General features: G+C 47.0%; 2 protein-coding genes across 4 annotated transcripts; both read right to left on the reverse strand.

The window, feature by feature from the left end:
* Window positions 1–281: 281 nt before the first annotated feature.
* On the reverse strand, window positions 282–8,895 carry heatr3 (HEAT repeat containing 3). The gene is made up of 15 exons (XM_066713462.1): window positions 8,644–8,895; window positions 7,215–7,387; window positions 6,952–7,039; window positions 6,540–6,652; window positions 6,021–6,130; window positions 5,558–5,698; window positions 5,014–5,285; window positions 4,028–4,118; window positions 3,606–3,760; window positions 3,221–3,303; window positions 2,428–2,564; window positions 1,994–2,082; window positions 1,571–1,714; window positions 1,045–1,221; window positions 282–781 (listed from the first exon to the last, which is right to left on the reverse strand). Exons 1-15 carry the CDS (start codon window positions 8,773–8,775, stop codon window positions 671–673), a joined length of 2,016 nt encoding a protein of 671 aa, XP_066569559.1. The 5' UTR covers window positions 8,776–8,895; the 3' UTR covers window positions 282–670.
* Window positions 8,896–10,379: 1,484 nt separating this feature from the next.
* On the reverse strand, window positions 10,380–14,889 carry cnep1r1 (CTD nuclear envelope phosphatase 1 regulatory subunit 1). Of its 3 annotated transcripts, none has more exons than XM_066713471.1 (6): window positions 14,722–14,889; window positions 12,951–13,022; window positions 12,704–12,777; window positions 12,497–12,606; window positions 12,193–12,247; window positions 10,380–12,112 (listed from the first exon to the last, which is right to left on the reverse strand). In XM_066713471.1, the coding sequence occupies exons 1-6, from the start codon at window positions 14,726–14,728 to the stop codon at window positions 12,071–12,073; spliced, it is 360 nt and encodes a 119-aa protein (XP_066569568.1). In that variant the 5' UTR covers window positions 14,729–14,889; the 3' UTR covers window positions 10,380–12,070. The 3 variants fall into 3 exon arrangements, with proteins under 3 accessions (XP_066569568.1, XP_066569565.1, XP_066569566.1); XM_066713468.1 differs by lacking the exon at window positions 14,722–14,889 and adding an exon at window positions 13,982–14,108; XM_066713469.1 differs by lacking the exon at window positions 14,722–14,889 and adding an exon at window positions 13,994–14,104.
* Window positions 14,890–14,939: the final 50 nt, after the last annotated feature.

Raw genomic sequence — 14,939 nt, forward strand, 5'->3', positions numbered from 1 at the left:
TCCACCCTGCGAATGTCATGGAGGATGCCTTGGCCTACAGAACACACATAGAAACACACATGCTAATAGCAGCTATACCTGTGCATTTATATGTTGTGTTTGTATACAAGGCCAAGCATGACATAACACTCAACCTACTCTTACTTTTCAAACTGCAACCTGTGTTTTCCAATACTGATTCAGCCCTAAGGGTTAAACAAGTTCCCTTAATATCAAGTCAGGTTTATGAAGCCATTGATTAATTTATACTTCCATGAATAGATAAAGAATGACACTACAGATTATATTAAAGACTTTATTTTGCTCAGTTTTTGCAATAGATGTCTTTCTTCAATGTAGCAATATTGCAACCATCCCACTTTTCTCACTTTTTTTAATCATAAAGCAATGCCTTATTTTCTAAAAATCAAAATTAGTTTTTTTTTTTTTTTTTTTAAGAAATAAAAACAAAACAAACCGAAAACCAAAAATAAAAAACAGTCCAGTACACTTTGCACAGTCTGAATGGATGGGGGAGTAAACCAGAGACCCTCACAGCAACCATCAGTCATTTTGGCTGCAGGATCTTTCTCTTCTGTTCAGTCGTACAGATTGCAGTCCCCTTTCCTCACACTCTCTCTCTCCCTCCATTTATATGTCTGTCCATGTGCAGTCAGTCCAGCAGCCAGAGTTAAGAGCAGTTTTTCTCCAGATACCCTATGAACCTCCGCAGGTTGACCTTGATGTTGTCCAGCACACACAGCTGGTCTGGGCTATACTTCCCCTTGCCTTCCTTACGCAGCTGCAGAGAGAAAAAGACACGGTCACTGGGCTGAGGATAACCAACGAAACACAGCCAGGCAGGTGGATGACGGAGGGCTTTACTCAAAGAGATCATGATAGTTTACTGAGCCTTTGCAAAAGGAGGAAGAGGACATGAGCACAATAAAAAACATCTCGTCATACAACCCTCCAGTTAGCTTTGTAACTAACAAAAAAAAAAGTGAGTGCGAGAGAGTGTGGGGGAGAGTGGTGCAGTGTGGTAGTTTGCGGCGGCCGTCCTACCTTGGCTTTGAAGACCGGCTGCAGGGCTTTGAGTGCAGATAGCAGCTGGATGGTCTTGGCGGCGCGCTCTGCCTCGGCTCCGTCAGCGAACACATCGAACAGAGCGTCCAGAGCCTCCCCGCACACCACCAGGCTGGAGTCCTTGGACGCCACCTGCAGCAGGAAGGTCCCGATCATCTGCAGAGTCAAGCACAGCGTAAGTTATGAAGCAACACTGCCACGTCTGTGAGTGAGAGGGTCTTTCTATAGAAGTCTGACACTCACATGGATCTGAACACTGAAGAAGACTTGCTTTACCTTGATGTGCCTGATGCTTTTGTAGAAGCTTTTTCTGACTCTGGTGTACTTCTACGCTTTCAAGTTTCTATCTGAAAATGGCTGCAAATAAACTCACAGCCCACAGTGCAATTGTGGGTTTAGTGATAAAATGGTCTTATATAGAATATATTTACACTACAGAGTACAATGGTAATGTGGGGACAGTAGAGTGGGAACGGGAGTGCGGTTGGCTGTGTGGGGACAGTACCTGAAGGCTGTTGGCCGTGTCCTGCTCTTTGGCCAGAGTGCTGCCTGTGATGCCCAGGATGGCCAGAGCATTGACCCTCACACTGACCGTCTGACACTGTGCCGCCACCTCACTCAGGCTCATCAGCTGCTGGGGGCTCATGCACTGCAGGAAACACGCACACGCACACATAAGAAAAATGGAGCCTTTGTCATGCAGAAGAGGATTTCACAAAATAAAATGAAATGATTGACCTACTACTAGACTTCATAAACACAACATAAACAAGACAGAAACAAAACACACATACATACATACATACATACATACACACACATACATATATATATGTTTGTGTGTTGTGTGTGTGTGTGTGTTTTGTCACTAGAGGGAAATAGGGTTTACTTCTGGAGGGGGTAATGGAGAGGGGAGGGGGTGTCTCACCTGTGGGATATTTTTGGAGGCCATGATCTGTAACAGAGACCTCAGGGCGCTGGTGATCGCCTCCAGGAACTCGTCTTGTTTGGGGATCTCTGAGCAGAGCAAGGAGACAGAGGTTAATACTCGCGTGGGACAACACCTAGCACAAAACAGAGTGAGCACAAACCTAGCAGTGTCTAGTAGCTGTTGTTGATACAACGGGCGAGGAGGTGCTGTGAGGAGAAATGCACTAAGCTTGGGAGCTCAACAAACGATCCTCACCGCTCCACATAGCAACAGTCGCTGGCTGTCTTTGCCTGCTTTGGAAACCTCCAGCCTTTAAACATGTCTGAATGGATCAGAGCCCTTCACGCTGTTGATCATTTACACCAGCAATGTACCTTTCCATTTCCATTTTACCATTTCCCTACACCTGCCAGCACCACCTGGCCTCTCACCTGCTGTGCTGAAGACCAGTTTAGAGAGGTGTTCCGCCAGCGCCTGCAGGGCAGTGACCCCCCCCAGAGACTCTACCTCCATGACGGACAGCATGTTGTGCAGGCAGGTGAGCGCCCGGCACTGCACCCGCTGCATCCTGGGAAACAGGAAGACACGGTCAACACAGGCACTTTCACACCACACCACACCCAGACCCCACCTCACCCTGTCTCTGGAACACATCACTGCTGCAGCTTTTTTACTACGCTCTGCAATACTTACACTTTAAACCTTGTGCAGTGTCACTAGCCTACTGCAGTAAAACTGCTGCCTTGAAGGCAAGGATCTTCACGCTGGACCCAGCTGGCTCAGGGAGACGGCTCCACTATAAAGCTCTGAACACTAGCTCATTTCCTTTATTTTTGCACTGGGCTTTTTCGTGACCTCCAACCAGCAGTGATCAAACAAACACCTGTAATATGAAATGTAAGGCAGGGCTAGAAATAAAATATTCTACGTTAAATATTACATATACTACTACGATTCATTTGTTTATGTGAGGGTTTATTTAATTCGAAAGGTAGGAGGGTGTGTTAAGCTAATAATAATTAAAAAAAATAATACATTATATATTTAGATCCACTCGAGCAATACAATTTTATTGATTTCACATTCCTTAAGGTTGTTTATGCTCTAGAGCAACGGCAGGTCAGGTGGGATTCCCCGAACAAAACAAACAATAACATCTACAACCCTGCCCTCTGTGACAGCACGAACCACAGAGGGAGGCGGACAGTAAAATTCATCCCTTACTTCTTCACCAGGCCCTTCCAGGCCGGGTTCTTGTTACAGGCCTCCACTGCAGCACTGCTGGGGAATTCGGTCTTCTTCAGAACCTACAACACAGATATTCACTTTAGAACCTGAGGTCCGGCCCAGCTTGCCCCACTTTAGGAGGGACACCCTCTGTGCCTCAGGAGAGTGAAGTAAAGGAGACTTAGAAAGAGGTAGAGATAGAGACATGGAGGCTGTGGTGACAGAGAGAGAGGGAGGGACACGGGGAGATAGAGTGAAGCCAGTGAGGGTGAGAGGAGGAAGATGTGGGTGAGTGATGCCAGGTGTAAGAATGAAGGAGGCAGGAAGAGGTGGAGGACGACGGGGGGGAAGAGAGAGAGAGAGAGTACCATGGACACAGTACCTTCTCAGGGACACTGTGGTTGAGCAGGGCGTTGTGCACCTCCGCAGACATACACAGTGGGGACAGCAGCTGATTGGATGACTCGGAAACGCCATCGGTACAGAGGTCACTTTCATCACTGCTGGACTGCTCCTCCCACTCGTCATCAGACGGGTCTAAACAAACACACACACACACACACACGTGCACAAATGCAGTCACACACAGATACACACAACAGAAAGTACATTAATATAAATATTAACATTAAACCATCAGTGTTGACTCGAGACAATGAATCAGGCAAGCGATTTTTCTGCAATAGCATCACTATCAGCCTTCTCCTGTCCCAGTGTCTCTCAGTGTCCCATCTCTCTCACTGTCAGTGTCTCTCACTGTCGGTCTCTCTCAGTGTCCCCAGTTCAACACGTCCCCTATCGTACCGTCAGAGCAACACATGTTGACGATGATCTCCAGTGAGGTCTGCTGGGCCGACAGCAGTGCAGAGGCCTCCCTCAGCTCCTCGTTCTCCACCTGCACATGTCAAAAACACACAACCATAAGTGTGGCGTCAAATGTACCGTACCTGCAGCCTGCTAGAATCAAAACTGGAGCTACATCACAGGTACAGTCAAACAAAACACACAGCACTTGAACTGAGCACAGTTTGGGAGAAAAATAAATAACTAAACAGTAACACAAAAACTGTCTTTACAGCAGGCTTGGACTTTGGATCGGCGACACTGGATATAAATAGGCAACGCAGAGAGCTCTCCGAAATGTCACCAGGAATTAAAGATGATCACATTCAGAGCAGCTTAAAGGCACTGCGCCACCCGGCCGGGGTCGTGGCTACCCTGGAGAGACACACAGCGGCCGAGGGCTGCTCTGGGGCTGCAGTGTGTGAACGTGAGTGTGTCAGGCCTCCCGCCCTCTGCTGAACACAGCGCATTTGTGGCCAGGCTCTGCCTCCCAACCCTCAGGGGTCGGTGTGAGGCTAGAGGGCATCCTCCACCACCCCAGTCCTGCTTCAACACAGCCTTCTGTGATACTGCGAGACACCAGTGGACCCAGGTTCGAGGTGAGTAGGAGGAATTGGGGAGAAATTGTCTCCCTGGAAGACTACTGGGAATAATTGTGTTCCCATTGCCCTTGAAAGCATGGCAGAGTGGTGGCACTGTTTTTACCCAATTAAATCGTATTCAGTACAGCGGCCTTCATAGCAACTTGCCCCAGAACGACACAACGACAAAGAACAACAAAAAGCCAATAGGCAAGGATAAGAGAAAAGCTCCTGTAGGATGTCAAAGACTATTAATGGAGGCACTGGCTTAAGGCCTATGCCTAGTGGCTGCCTCCCTTCCAGGCCAAAACAAACAAACAAACAACTCCTGTCCCAGACTGCACCGCACAGCCTGGCAGAACTTACTGGCAGCAGGTCGGAGAGGTCATCACTCCTCATGGGCACGTTCCCATTTCTCAAACCCTTCTCCTCCTCCTCCATCTCCTCCACCACCACCTGCTCCCCTGCCACAGTGCCGTCCACCGCCTCAGTCCTCTGCCTGGCCTCAGCCTCCTGCAGCTCAATGATGACTTGGCCCGAGTCAAGCTCCAGACTGGCGGTCAGGGTGGCGATCAGGGCATTCAGGGTCTGTGCCTGCTGCCCAGAGGGGAGGGCCCCCTTCAGGTTCCACACTGAACCTGCAGGGGGGAGAAGGGGGAATTAAAAAACGAGACCAAGACGGAGAGAGAGCTTCAGATTGACAGTCAGGCAGATGGAAAATCACGAGAGAGAGATTAAGAGAGACAGAAACAGTGAAATGAGAGAGTGATACAGAGAGAGCATGAGACAGAGGGAGTAAGGAGAGACAGAGATTGTGATGGACAGTGTGAGACACAGAGAGTAAAAAAAGAGAGAAAGAAGGGACAGGACTGACAGATAAGACACAGAGAGAGAGGTGCCATGGGCTGACCTGCGATCAGTATCCTCAGCAGCGTGTGCGAGAGGGAGGGCTGTGAGGACAGCAGCACAGACTCCAGCCCCTGCAACATGGCCGGCGTCACGGCCCCCAGCAGCTCCGCGTTGTCCTCGGTCACCGTTTGCAGGCAGTGTGCTGGACACACAGGGGAGCAAACACAATCTTACACACAGCAGGCAGCTAGTCACTCCTCTCCAGCTTCCCGCTGTGCAAAACTCAGATGGGAATACGGCCACTAACGCGGAGCGGTCCGATCCGTTTTAGGCCCAGTCTAGATGTAGGCCTGTGTGTATGATCCAGCATCAGGCGGCTGGACATCCTTTGGCACCAGCAACACCCGTAAACAGCCCCCTCTTCCCCACATCCTGCCCCTTCTACGTCCCCCTTTTCTCTCCGTATGAATGTAGTGCCCGTGTCTGGCGCAGCAGGGGAAGCCGAGCAGGAAGTGAAGACTCACCCGCAGACACGGCCAGCTCTGTGTGTTGGGGGTGTCTCTGCAGACACAGCATCAGCAACTCCAGCAGCCCCTGCTTATTGAATACAGACAGTGCCAGGCTGCTGCTCTCACTGCGAGGGACAGAGGAACACATACATAAGCATGTAAACAAGTCACAGACACAATGACAAACAAAGACACGCACAGACAGGTTAGAGAAGGAGGAAAAACAAAAATCAGAGCACAGTAATAACAACGGCCTTTCGCACCTGCAGTTACACCTACGAATCGAGATTTTGGCTCTTTGATTTGCATGATATAGTTTCCTCACGTTTCAGAATGGCCTAGTTAGTTTATTGTTTATGCTGTGAGTACAGAACTGGTTCTTCTTCTATTCTTCAGAAAAATAAACTGAAACCTTGCTGTCAGTGACACACGGCTATGGATCAGAGAGTTCCACTCAGCCGCAGTGCATTCCGAGGAGAGGGTTCTACTTCTATTGAGGGCAGGGCGCCGAGGGCCGAAGTCTTCCTCACTCACCACAGGTTCCACAGCAGGTTCACTGCCTCATTGGCAATGTCCTCCACACACTTCCTCTGGGTTTTATTAGACGTGGGTGAGGGAGTGGTGCTGGAGTCAAACGCGGTGCAGCACTGCAGGGGAAGGTCAGTCAGTGTGAATAAATATTCAGAGCGGAACCCCAAAAAAGAAAAATTACATCATCTATATCTCCCCTGGTCACACCATCTCTGTGCTTCCTTGCCCCTCTCTCTCTCTCTCTCTCTCTCTCTCTCTCTCTCTCCTGAAACCCCTAGAGCTCCACATTTTCCCCCATCCTTTCTTCCAGTCTTCCCTCTACTCCTCTGTCCCAGCCCTCTATTCTCACTGCCTACTCCCCAGCTGCCCTGCTCCTTTCTGTCCCCCTCTCCCTGCGCAGTGACAGCTCCCTCACCTCTCGCAGCAGGGCGGTCAGGGGCGTCAGGATGTCTTGCTTCACCATGTCTTCACACACGTCGTACCCGCCACACGCACTCAGGTTTCTACAGCAACGAAACATGGCCGTCACAGCAAGAACAGGGGCATGGGGCACTCACATATATATGATTGATTGACTAAATTGTTAAAGTATCATTCAACGAGCTTTGTGATTATGTGTGAGTGAGTGAGTGTTTGTGAGCGTGTGTGCGTGTTGTGTGTGTGTGTGAGGTGCCTGACCTGAGCGCCCCGGTGGCAGTTTCCCTCACAGCCAGGCTGCGGTCCAGCAGCAGGGGGCCGAGGCAGCGCACAGCGTCGCGCTGCAGGAACGCCGGGATGGTCTGACTCTGCTGCACCATCCGAGAGATACTGGCACAAGCGCACTCTCGCACATCAGGGCTGGGGCTCTGCAGCTGCAACAGCACGGCAACAAACAGTCACACACGGAGCACAACCATCACGCATTACACTAACACAACACATCACAGCTCTGACACCCGTGACACACCGCACCAATGCAACACAGCCCTCCACTGGCTCCCGATACTGGCACTCATTCAGTTTAAGACACTGACCCTAATCTACCGCTGTCTCGACCACACTGCAAAAAGTTACCTGCAGACCCTCATCTCCCCATACATCCCCTCCAGACCACTGCACTCTTCCGGTGCCAGAAGACTAACCCTACCTCCTCTCCACTCCCCTTCCTCCAGAGCCGCTCCTTCTCATCCCCTAAGTGGTGGAACGACCTGCCCACCGAAGTCAAAACAGCACAGTCCCTGACCTCCTTCTGGTGCTTACTCAAGACGCATCTTTTCAGACCCTACTTGTAATTTAGTCATTCATTCTCCTGTAAGATTGCACTTATACAATGTTTTGACATACTCTTGCCTTTTCATTAATAGCACTTGTATTGTTTATTTTAATATCCCCTACGCTCCCTTTCCCTTAGCTCTTAACTTTGACTTAACATCTTGTCTGCACTTATCAGCTTTTTCATTCTAGGATGCAAGACCTCATATATTGTTTACTGTATATCTCGTATACACCTGTGTAAACTGAATTTGTAAAATGTATTATGCCTGTATTATTGCACTTTGTACTGCGCTTACATTTTGTAAGTCGCCCTGGACAAGGGCACCTGCTAATAAATAAATAATACAACACTGGCACAGCACTGACACCTGTCACACCCTTAGCACCAACACAACAAAGAGACACACTCACAGTGCTGACAACTGTCACTGTGCTGCACACCACACAGTGAGGTTAGTGTTTACAGTGGAGGTAAGCGTGTGTTATGAGCTGGGCTGGGAAAAAACTAAATAGCTGCACTACACTGATTGGACTTCTGGATGCTGGCAGTTGCCAAGAGAAGTGTTCAATAACAACAGAAATAAGGCTTTCATTGGGTGGCATCCTACATAACATCTTGCCAAGTTCCTGAAGTAAGGCGCAACACCTAATGATGTCAGTGCCAGGGCGATGCAGAGTGACAATGTCCACGACAGTCCGCCTCGGACCCGGTGTAACCCTGCACCTCTGCTGCACTGAGGCAGAGCCTTATACGGAAAGTGAAACACACAGGACCCGACTCGGTCCCTGTAATGTCCTCTACCCGGACAACACGCTTCACTCGGCCGGTAGTGTACAGGCCACCATCTCTTACCTTCTCCAGCAGCTCGCCGGCCGGAGAGTCCACTTCTCCGTCCTCGTCGGCCTCTCTCGGGGAGACAGGGACGGGGAGCCCGGTCGTACCGAAAGCCGGCCGCTTGAACTTCTTATTCTTGCTTTTTCCCATTGCCTGCTGGCCCCAAGATGGGATACGTGAATCTTAACTTTGTTAATACACACAGAGTCTCCGTCTCACGCCGTGTCTCTGAGCCTGCGCCCGGCCATGTGCGCACACAGCGGCCGCCAGTCTGACGAGGCACGTACACGCTGACGCCGTCTGACGCTGACGCATTCTCGTAGCGCAGATTGCCGCAGTTCTACGCAGATCTGCAGGATTCCACCGATCCCATTGGCGGGGGAACGCAGATCTGCGCAAATCTGAGTTACAAGAACCCGACCAGGACACAGAAGAGTGTGGGCTGTGTAGAGGCACCCAGAGGCAAAGCGTCCGGAGTATGATGTTCGTCGTGTATGAGAAGGAAGAGAAAAGAGGGCTCGTTTGCGTTTAAACCTCTTCATGCGATGCAGGGCAGCAGACAACGGCGAAACTTCATTCTCGTGATATTAAATCATTAACTATGTTTTATGTTGTATGTAATATTATTGAAAACAGATGCGCAGAGTATCGTCCTGTTCATCAGCAGGAGGGTTCTGTGTGCATGCTAATATTCAGCTTCTGAAAACATTTTATTTTCTGCAGCAATTTGGTGCTCTGTCATATATTTTTTGGTTCTTAGAATATTGTATTTCATTCTTGTCCTTATGGTATTTTACTCTTATTTATGGATTGATCTATTGTAGTTCATTTCTTGTATCCTTTGTGTATTGCTAAATAAAAGTGATTAAGTATGCAATACGTACAAGTGAACTAAAGTGTTCTTCTATTGCACTCACCTGGACGTCTTTTTCCCACGGGGTGCAAAGATGCACATGCATTTATACGTATACATTTATAGCTCTGTAAATGCATAATTGAAACATCATTTTTACAATTGTAGAAAACATAGTTGCGACATCATAGTGTAGCACACCTCAGCACACTATTTTACAATAGTATATTACAGTGCAATACAGTGTATTGCAGTGCAGTGTATCACAGTGCAAGTTTATCATAATACAATAAATTAGGGCAACAGACTGGGCAGTAACCAATTCTATATGGATAGAATAATGTAATGAAATATAACAATTGGCCAAAACTTACAACTGACTATGCAACAGCATGGGTGCATTTGGCTCCCCTATAACAGGATCGACAGGGCTGAGAAAACCACACCAACTTCATATACAGCAAACTGAACTGTACTCTGCCAGGTATCTAATGCGATTTAATGCTTAACAAAAAATATTTGCATACACTCACAAGTGATTACTGTTGACTGATTACATTCACAAAAGCAATTATTTAATCTGTCACTTCCATCAAAGTATGTCTGTGGTGGTACTGCTAATATTTGTAGGCCTAATTCCCCTACCTGTAGCACAAGTATCTCACCCTCCAGTTGTGTCTCATCTATATCTATATGCATGGGGGAAAGTTTCCTGCAAACTCTAGAGATTTTGTAATGCAGTGCTTCCAGTCTCATATATCCCAAAATATACAATAAATTAAATATTAGAAAGGAAGTCTTAGGAAGGCTTGTTTTGTTGGTGAAAATATAGTTTAAATGTGAATGTAGCAGTATAGGGGGTTAAGCAGCAGTCACAACACACATTATACAAAACAACACCTTTTAAAATTAATACCGCATTTATTGCAAGAGATTTGGGAAACAAAATAAATGAATTGAGATTAAAAAAAAAAACATCTGCTAAGATTGCACTGTCCAAAATCAAAATGTTTAGTTATTTGCCAGAGTACATACCACTGTAGAAGTACCAAAACAATGAAAAACAAACATATGACAGAGTTCTTCTAATCTTAAGAATGATGAAATTCTGATATGCAACTAAGATATGAGAATCTGAAATATGACATTCAAGAAGATAAACAAAAATGAACTCATTTCCAGATCACTTTACAAGGTCTGTTTAAATTTCACCTTCAACAAACAGCTTTGACTGATCATCGGGCAGCAATGCTTGGGTATGCGTCACCCTGACAGAGAGTACATATCATCAGCACTGTTTGAATTAATTTAATCAAAATTTAAAATATTAACCCACATATAATTTCTTACAGTGCAGAAATACCATGAAGTCAGTTTTTTTTTTTTTTTTAAAGGATCTCATACTGATTTTATTCCTTTACTTAAATATTAATAAACAAATACAATAATAATAAAATGGCATACAGGCTTCACAGAAATGCCATAGTTCAAATTACCAATAGTGTCCTCAGTGTCAAAACAGTGCTCGATTATTTAACTAATCAACAACAAGCCCCTTTTAAACACTGACTTTTAAGCCTGTCGGGCTGCTATGAGAACACGCAGAAAGGTCACTGTGACCGTAAGACTCAGCTGGCACACGGCAACATGTGTCATGTGGTCACAGACACAAACAGAATCTAGATCTCATCACTGGGTTCAAAGACATTTCCGTACCACACACACACACACACACACACACACACGCGCACACGCACATACACACACACACACACACACACACACAAAAGCAAAATTAAAATATACAGGTGAAAAAGGATGACATTCACAACCAAATGAGACAGTGGCTGTGGCAGGAAAATAGCAAGCATTTGCAAAGTCTGCACATCATATATATATATATATATATATATATATACACATTTATAGAAGAAAAAATACAAAAAAATATTCTATAGTTTTAAAGAGGAGTTCTCTGCAGACCGGCTCTTGTGAATGATGTCCAGGGAAACACCTTCAGTTTAGGGCTGTAATGGGCCCGACTGGTGGTGAATCTGACAGCACAGGAGAGGAAGCCAACCGTAGCAATGAGATATAAAACACACATCATGATATTTCCCTTTGAACTGGTTTAAAAGCTAAAAATCGTACACACGCCCCCCCGCACCGCGACGCAGCGGTGCCCCGGGTGATTTACAGTCACCGGAGAGACAAGGTCAACCCAGTATGAGAGACCGGGACCAGGGCTGCTTGGTCATACGGGTGCGTGAGTGTGACGCGTTTCACACACAGACGACAGCTTTTAAAGTGACACAGCCACACCGAAGCACGATGCGCACAGACATCGCTCCACGTGATCTTGTGATCCTCATGCTTAAAGAAACTGTACAAATCATTATTTACTAGCAACAGTTTTTGTTGTTGTAGTTGTTTTGTTTTTATGCATCCCTTCTTCCCCCCTCTTCCGTTACTCCCTTTGGAAATGACTTTCGAGGGTTTTCCGTCTGTGCACAGTTCATTAGGTAGAGACGGATCGTTCCTATGCAAAGCCATTTCACAGTGTGGGTCGGCATCCGCAGGAAAGGAAATGCGCTACTGGACGTGTGGCCGTGGCTTCAGAATGAGTTTCCCCGTCTGAAAAGACATTCAAGATTATGTTAGAGAGTCAAGTCCTTCCACTCACTTTCTCAAAGTCCTAGGAAATGCCCACTTACATCATCGCAGGACATGTTGTACTCAGCTAGAACAGTCCGGCACCGCGCTGCAATTCTGGAACACTGGGTTAAAGAATCATCAACGGCAAAACGACGTCTAGAAACACCACAATTCCGTATAAAAGCCGCTAACGAAGGTGAAGATCTCAGATTGCTTCCAATGTTCATAGCAACATGCACAGCTCCATGTACTTCATCTACTAGCTCCATTAAAGAGCGCTGAAGCGCGTCACGTGCCGGGAACAGCTCATGATGAATGCACTTCATGGCTGCAGAGTGACTGCCTTCCAGACACAAAGGATACATCGATGGGGCCACCACTCTCTTGTGTATTCCAGCGAAGAACAGACCTATCAGCGTTATACAACTGATGGTGAAAAAAGGGTGATTCCAAAGAGATGTGAAGAAGGACACCTGCAGAACAACGTGGAGAGAGAGTCAGGGATTTCAAAGGCCTCCGGTCTGTCCTCTCACCTCTATCGGACATTAAGGTAATTCATCGCACACTTGCCTTCTGTGTTTCCGGGTCTATGAGCCAGTTCCAAGCCCCAGTCGCCGTACAGACAGACACCACAATGAGAATCACTGTCAGGAGGAAACAGAGGGAGGGAAGCCACGATCAGTAACAAAATATCTGCTGAATGACTTAATATTAATATGAACGTAATTGCCGATATTTACACCTGAGACTCATGGCTATAGAGATGGTTTAGCGATTTCCAGACCCTGCTTAGTTACTGTGAACCATAAATACTCACTGCGCCACCTCCCTGTAGCAGGTTGCAAACAGGACACGTACTCCGTCAGTCTTCTTTCAAAGGCCTTGAGATCTGCACGGAAACACGTCAAAGCTGTCAGAAACATTCACCCACCCCTAACACTGTCCAGGGTGTGCTGTACGACTACACCCCTAACACCGTGACTGCATTCCACCCTCCCCTCTGGGTGTCAGTCTTCGGAGGTCAGCTCGAATATTGCACCCCAGACCCGGGTGCAACCCTGGCATGTGCAGACTGTGAAGAACAAGTATGGGGGGGCTAAAAATAGGTGCCTTTGCCTCCCCTGCTGCTGCTGCCGAGGGCACAAAGAGCCCCAGAGGGAGTGTGAGTGGGGGGTCTGCTGGAAGCTGCCGGTCACGCTCTGCTCCCCCCCACGACCACAGCACAGCAGCAACCTGACAAACTTGGTGGGGGTGGGAATCACACAGTCTACAGCCTGACAGGAGCAGTGAGACAGTGTTGCACAGGGGGGAAATGCCATCTACACTCACATCCTCCCGCACACGTTCATTTCCTATTGTAAGCCCTGCCAGCACTGGCAAGGAAAGGGTTATTATTGGAGCGTCCACAACACAAAACACGTGCAAATTTCACAAGTCAAGAAGTCTGAGTAAAGCCCGCTTTTCACACCTGTGAAATATGTCTACAGTTTAATTTTGCACACATAAAATGTAGGCTACACCGACATTGACTTAAATCCACGTAAGCTCAAGTTATTGCACAATACAGATCGTATGTAAATCTGCACGAACCAATGTGAGCAGTACTTTCACTGTAATTTGGCAACACCAATACACGTAAAAACAATCTAGAAACAGTGAGGGTACAACATACATCGATTTTAGTTGAACTCCTATACAGTAAGTTACTGAATAACACCGGGATGATGCAGCCAGCTGTGCACAGCACCTCGCCGCTGCCCGAGCCCAGCACACACACTGATGCTTCATTACCACAGACACCGAGAGGGAAACGACTCAAATGTGAAATTAGAAAGTAAATTCGCTTGCCGTGGTGACTACCTTCGGCCTGCTCCAGAGAATTCATCGCTCACACTCGCCAAATTGTGTCTCCGGCTCACCTCGGGCCCAGGCACTCACACGAAACCTCCACGCTGATTGGCCAACAGCACAACCGTCGCCCCTGCACTCCGTATAAGCCTCGATGTGATTGGCCGAATAGTTAAATGTCAGCCTGTGTTTTCATTTGAGGAAGAGCGGCAGAAGGACAGATCCCCGACCAATGGGAATTGAGAGAGACAACGCGCGGCCATCTTGAGTGATAATAAGCACGAAGAGTAGTGTATACAACGAATTAAATATACATTAAACATAAAAACTACAACATACGTGTTTTATAATATACTTAAATATGTATAATAGAAGTATACACACAGTAGTCGCCATACATTTATTCTTGTGGATTCAATAGATAACATAATAGCTGGAGATCCTACGTCTGAATGTGACAGTACATTCTGCATGATCTATTCCTGGATAGGAGTTAAAATATTTGCGATTGTACAATTTGCAGCATGCCTCTGTAGTTTACAGAAAACGCTATTGTTATTTAATAATTAGAATACGCCCTTATTCTGGGTAATTTAGTTTCACAAGAAAAAAACAATAAAAAGTGTAGTTATCAGTACTAAATCGATTAAGCATACATACTAGTATAAACGCACTGATCTAACAAACAAAACAAAGCGCTGAGTGTTACTGCTCTCCTGTTTGTCACAGTTTATTCTCACCCAGCATGGCGGACTGCAATCTCGCCCGGCAGCACCGTAAACATGAGCAGGCCCTCAATCCATCTGTCTGTCTGCGGGTAAAGAGAGCCCCCTATCGGCCACGGCTGGTCTATTATATAATGTTTATACTGCCCCTCTATGCACAACGCATGAAGAGCAGATCGATACCAACATAAGCTATTGTTTTAACAGCATGGTTGCAGTATTTTACAGAGGCC

The sequence above is a fragment of the Amia ocellicauda genome, chromosome 9 (genome assembly GCF_036373705.1).
Source record: "Amia ocellicauda isolate fAmiCal2 chromosome 9, fAmiCal2.hap1, whole genome shotgun sequence".
Taxonomy (NCBI): domain Eukaryota; kingdom Metazoa; phylum Chordata; class Actinopteri; order Amiiformes; family Amiidae; genus Amia; species Amia ocellicauda.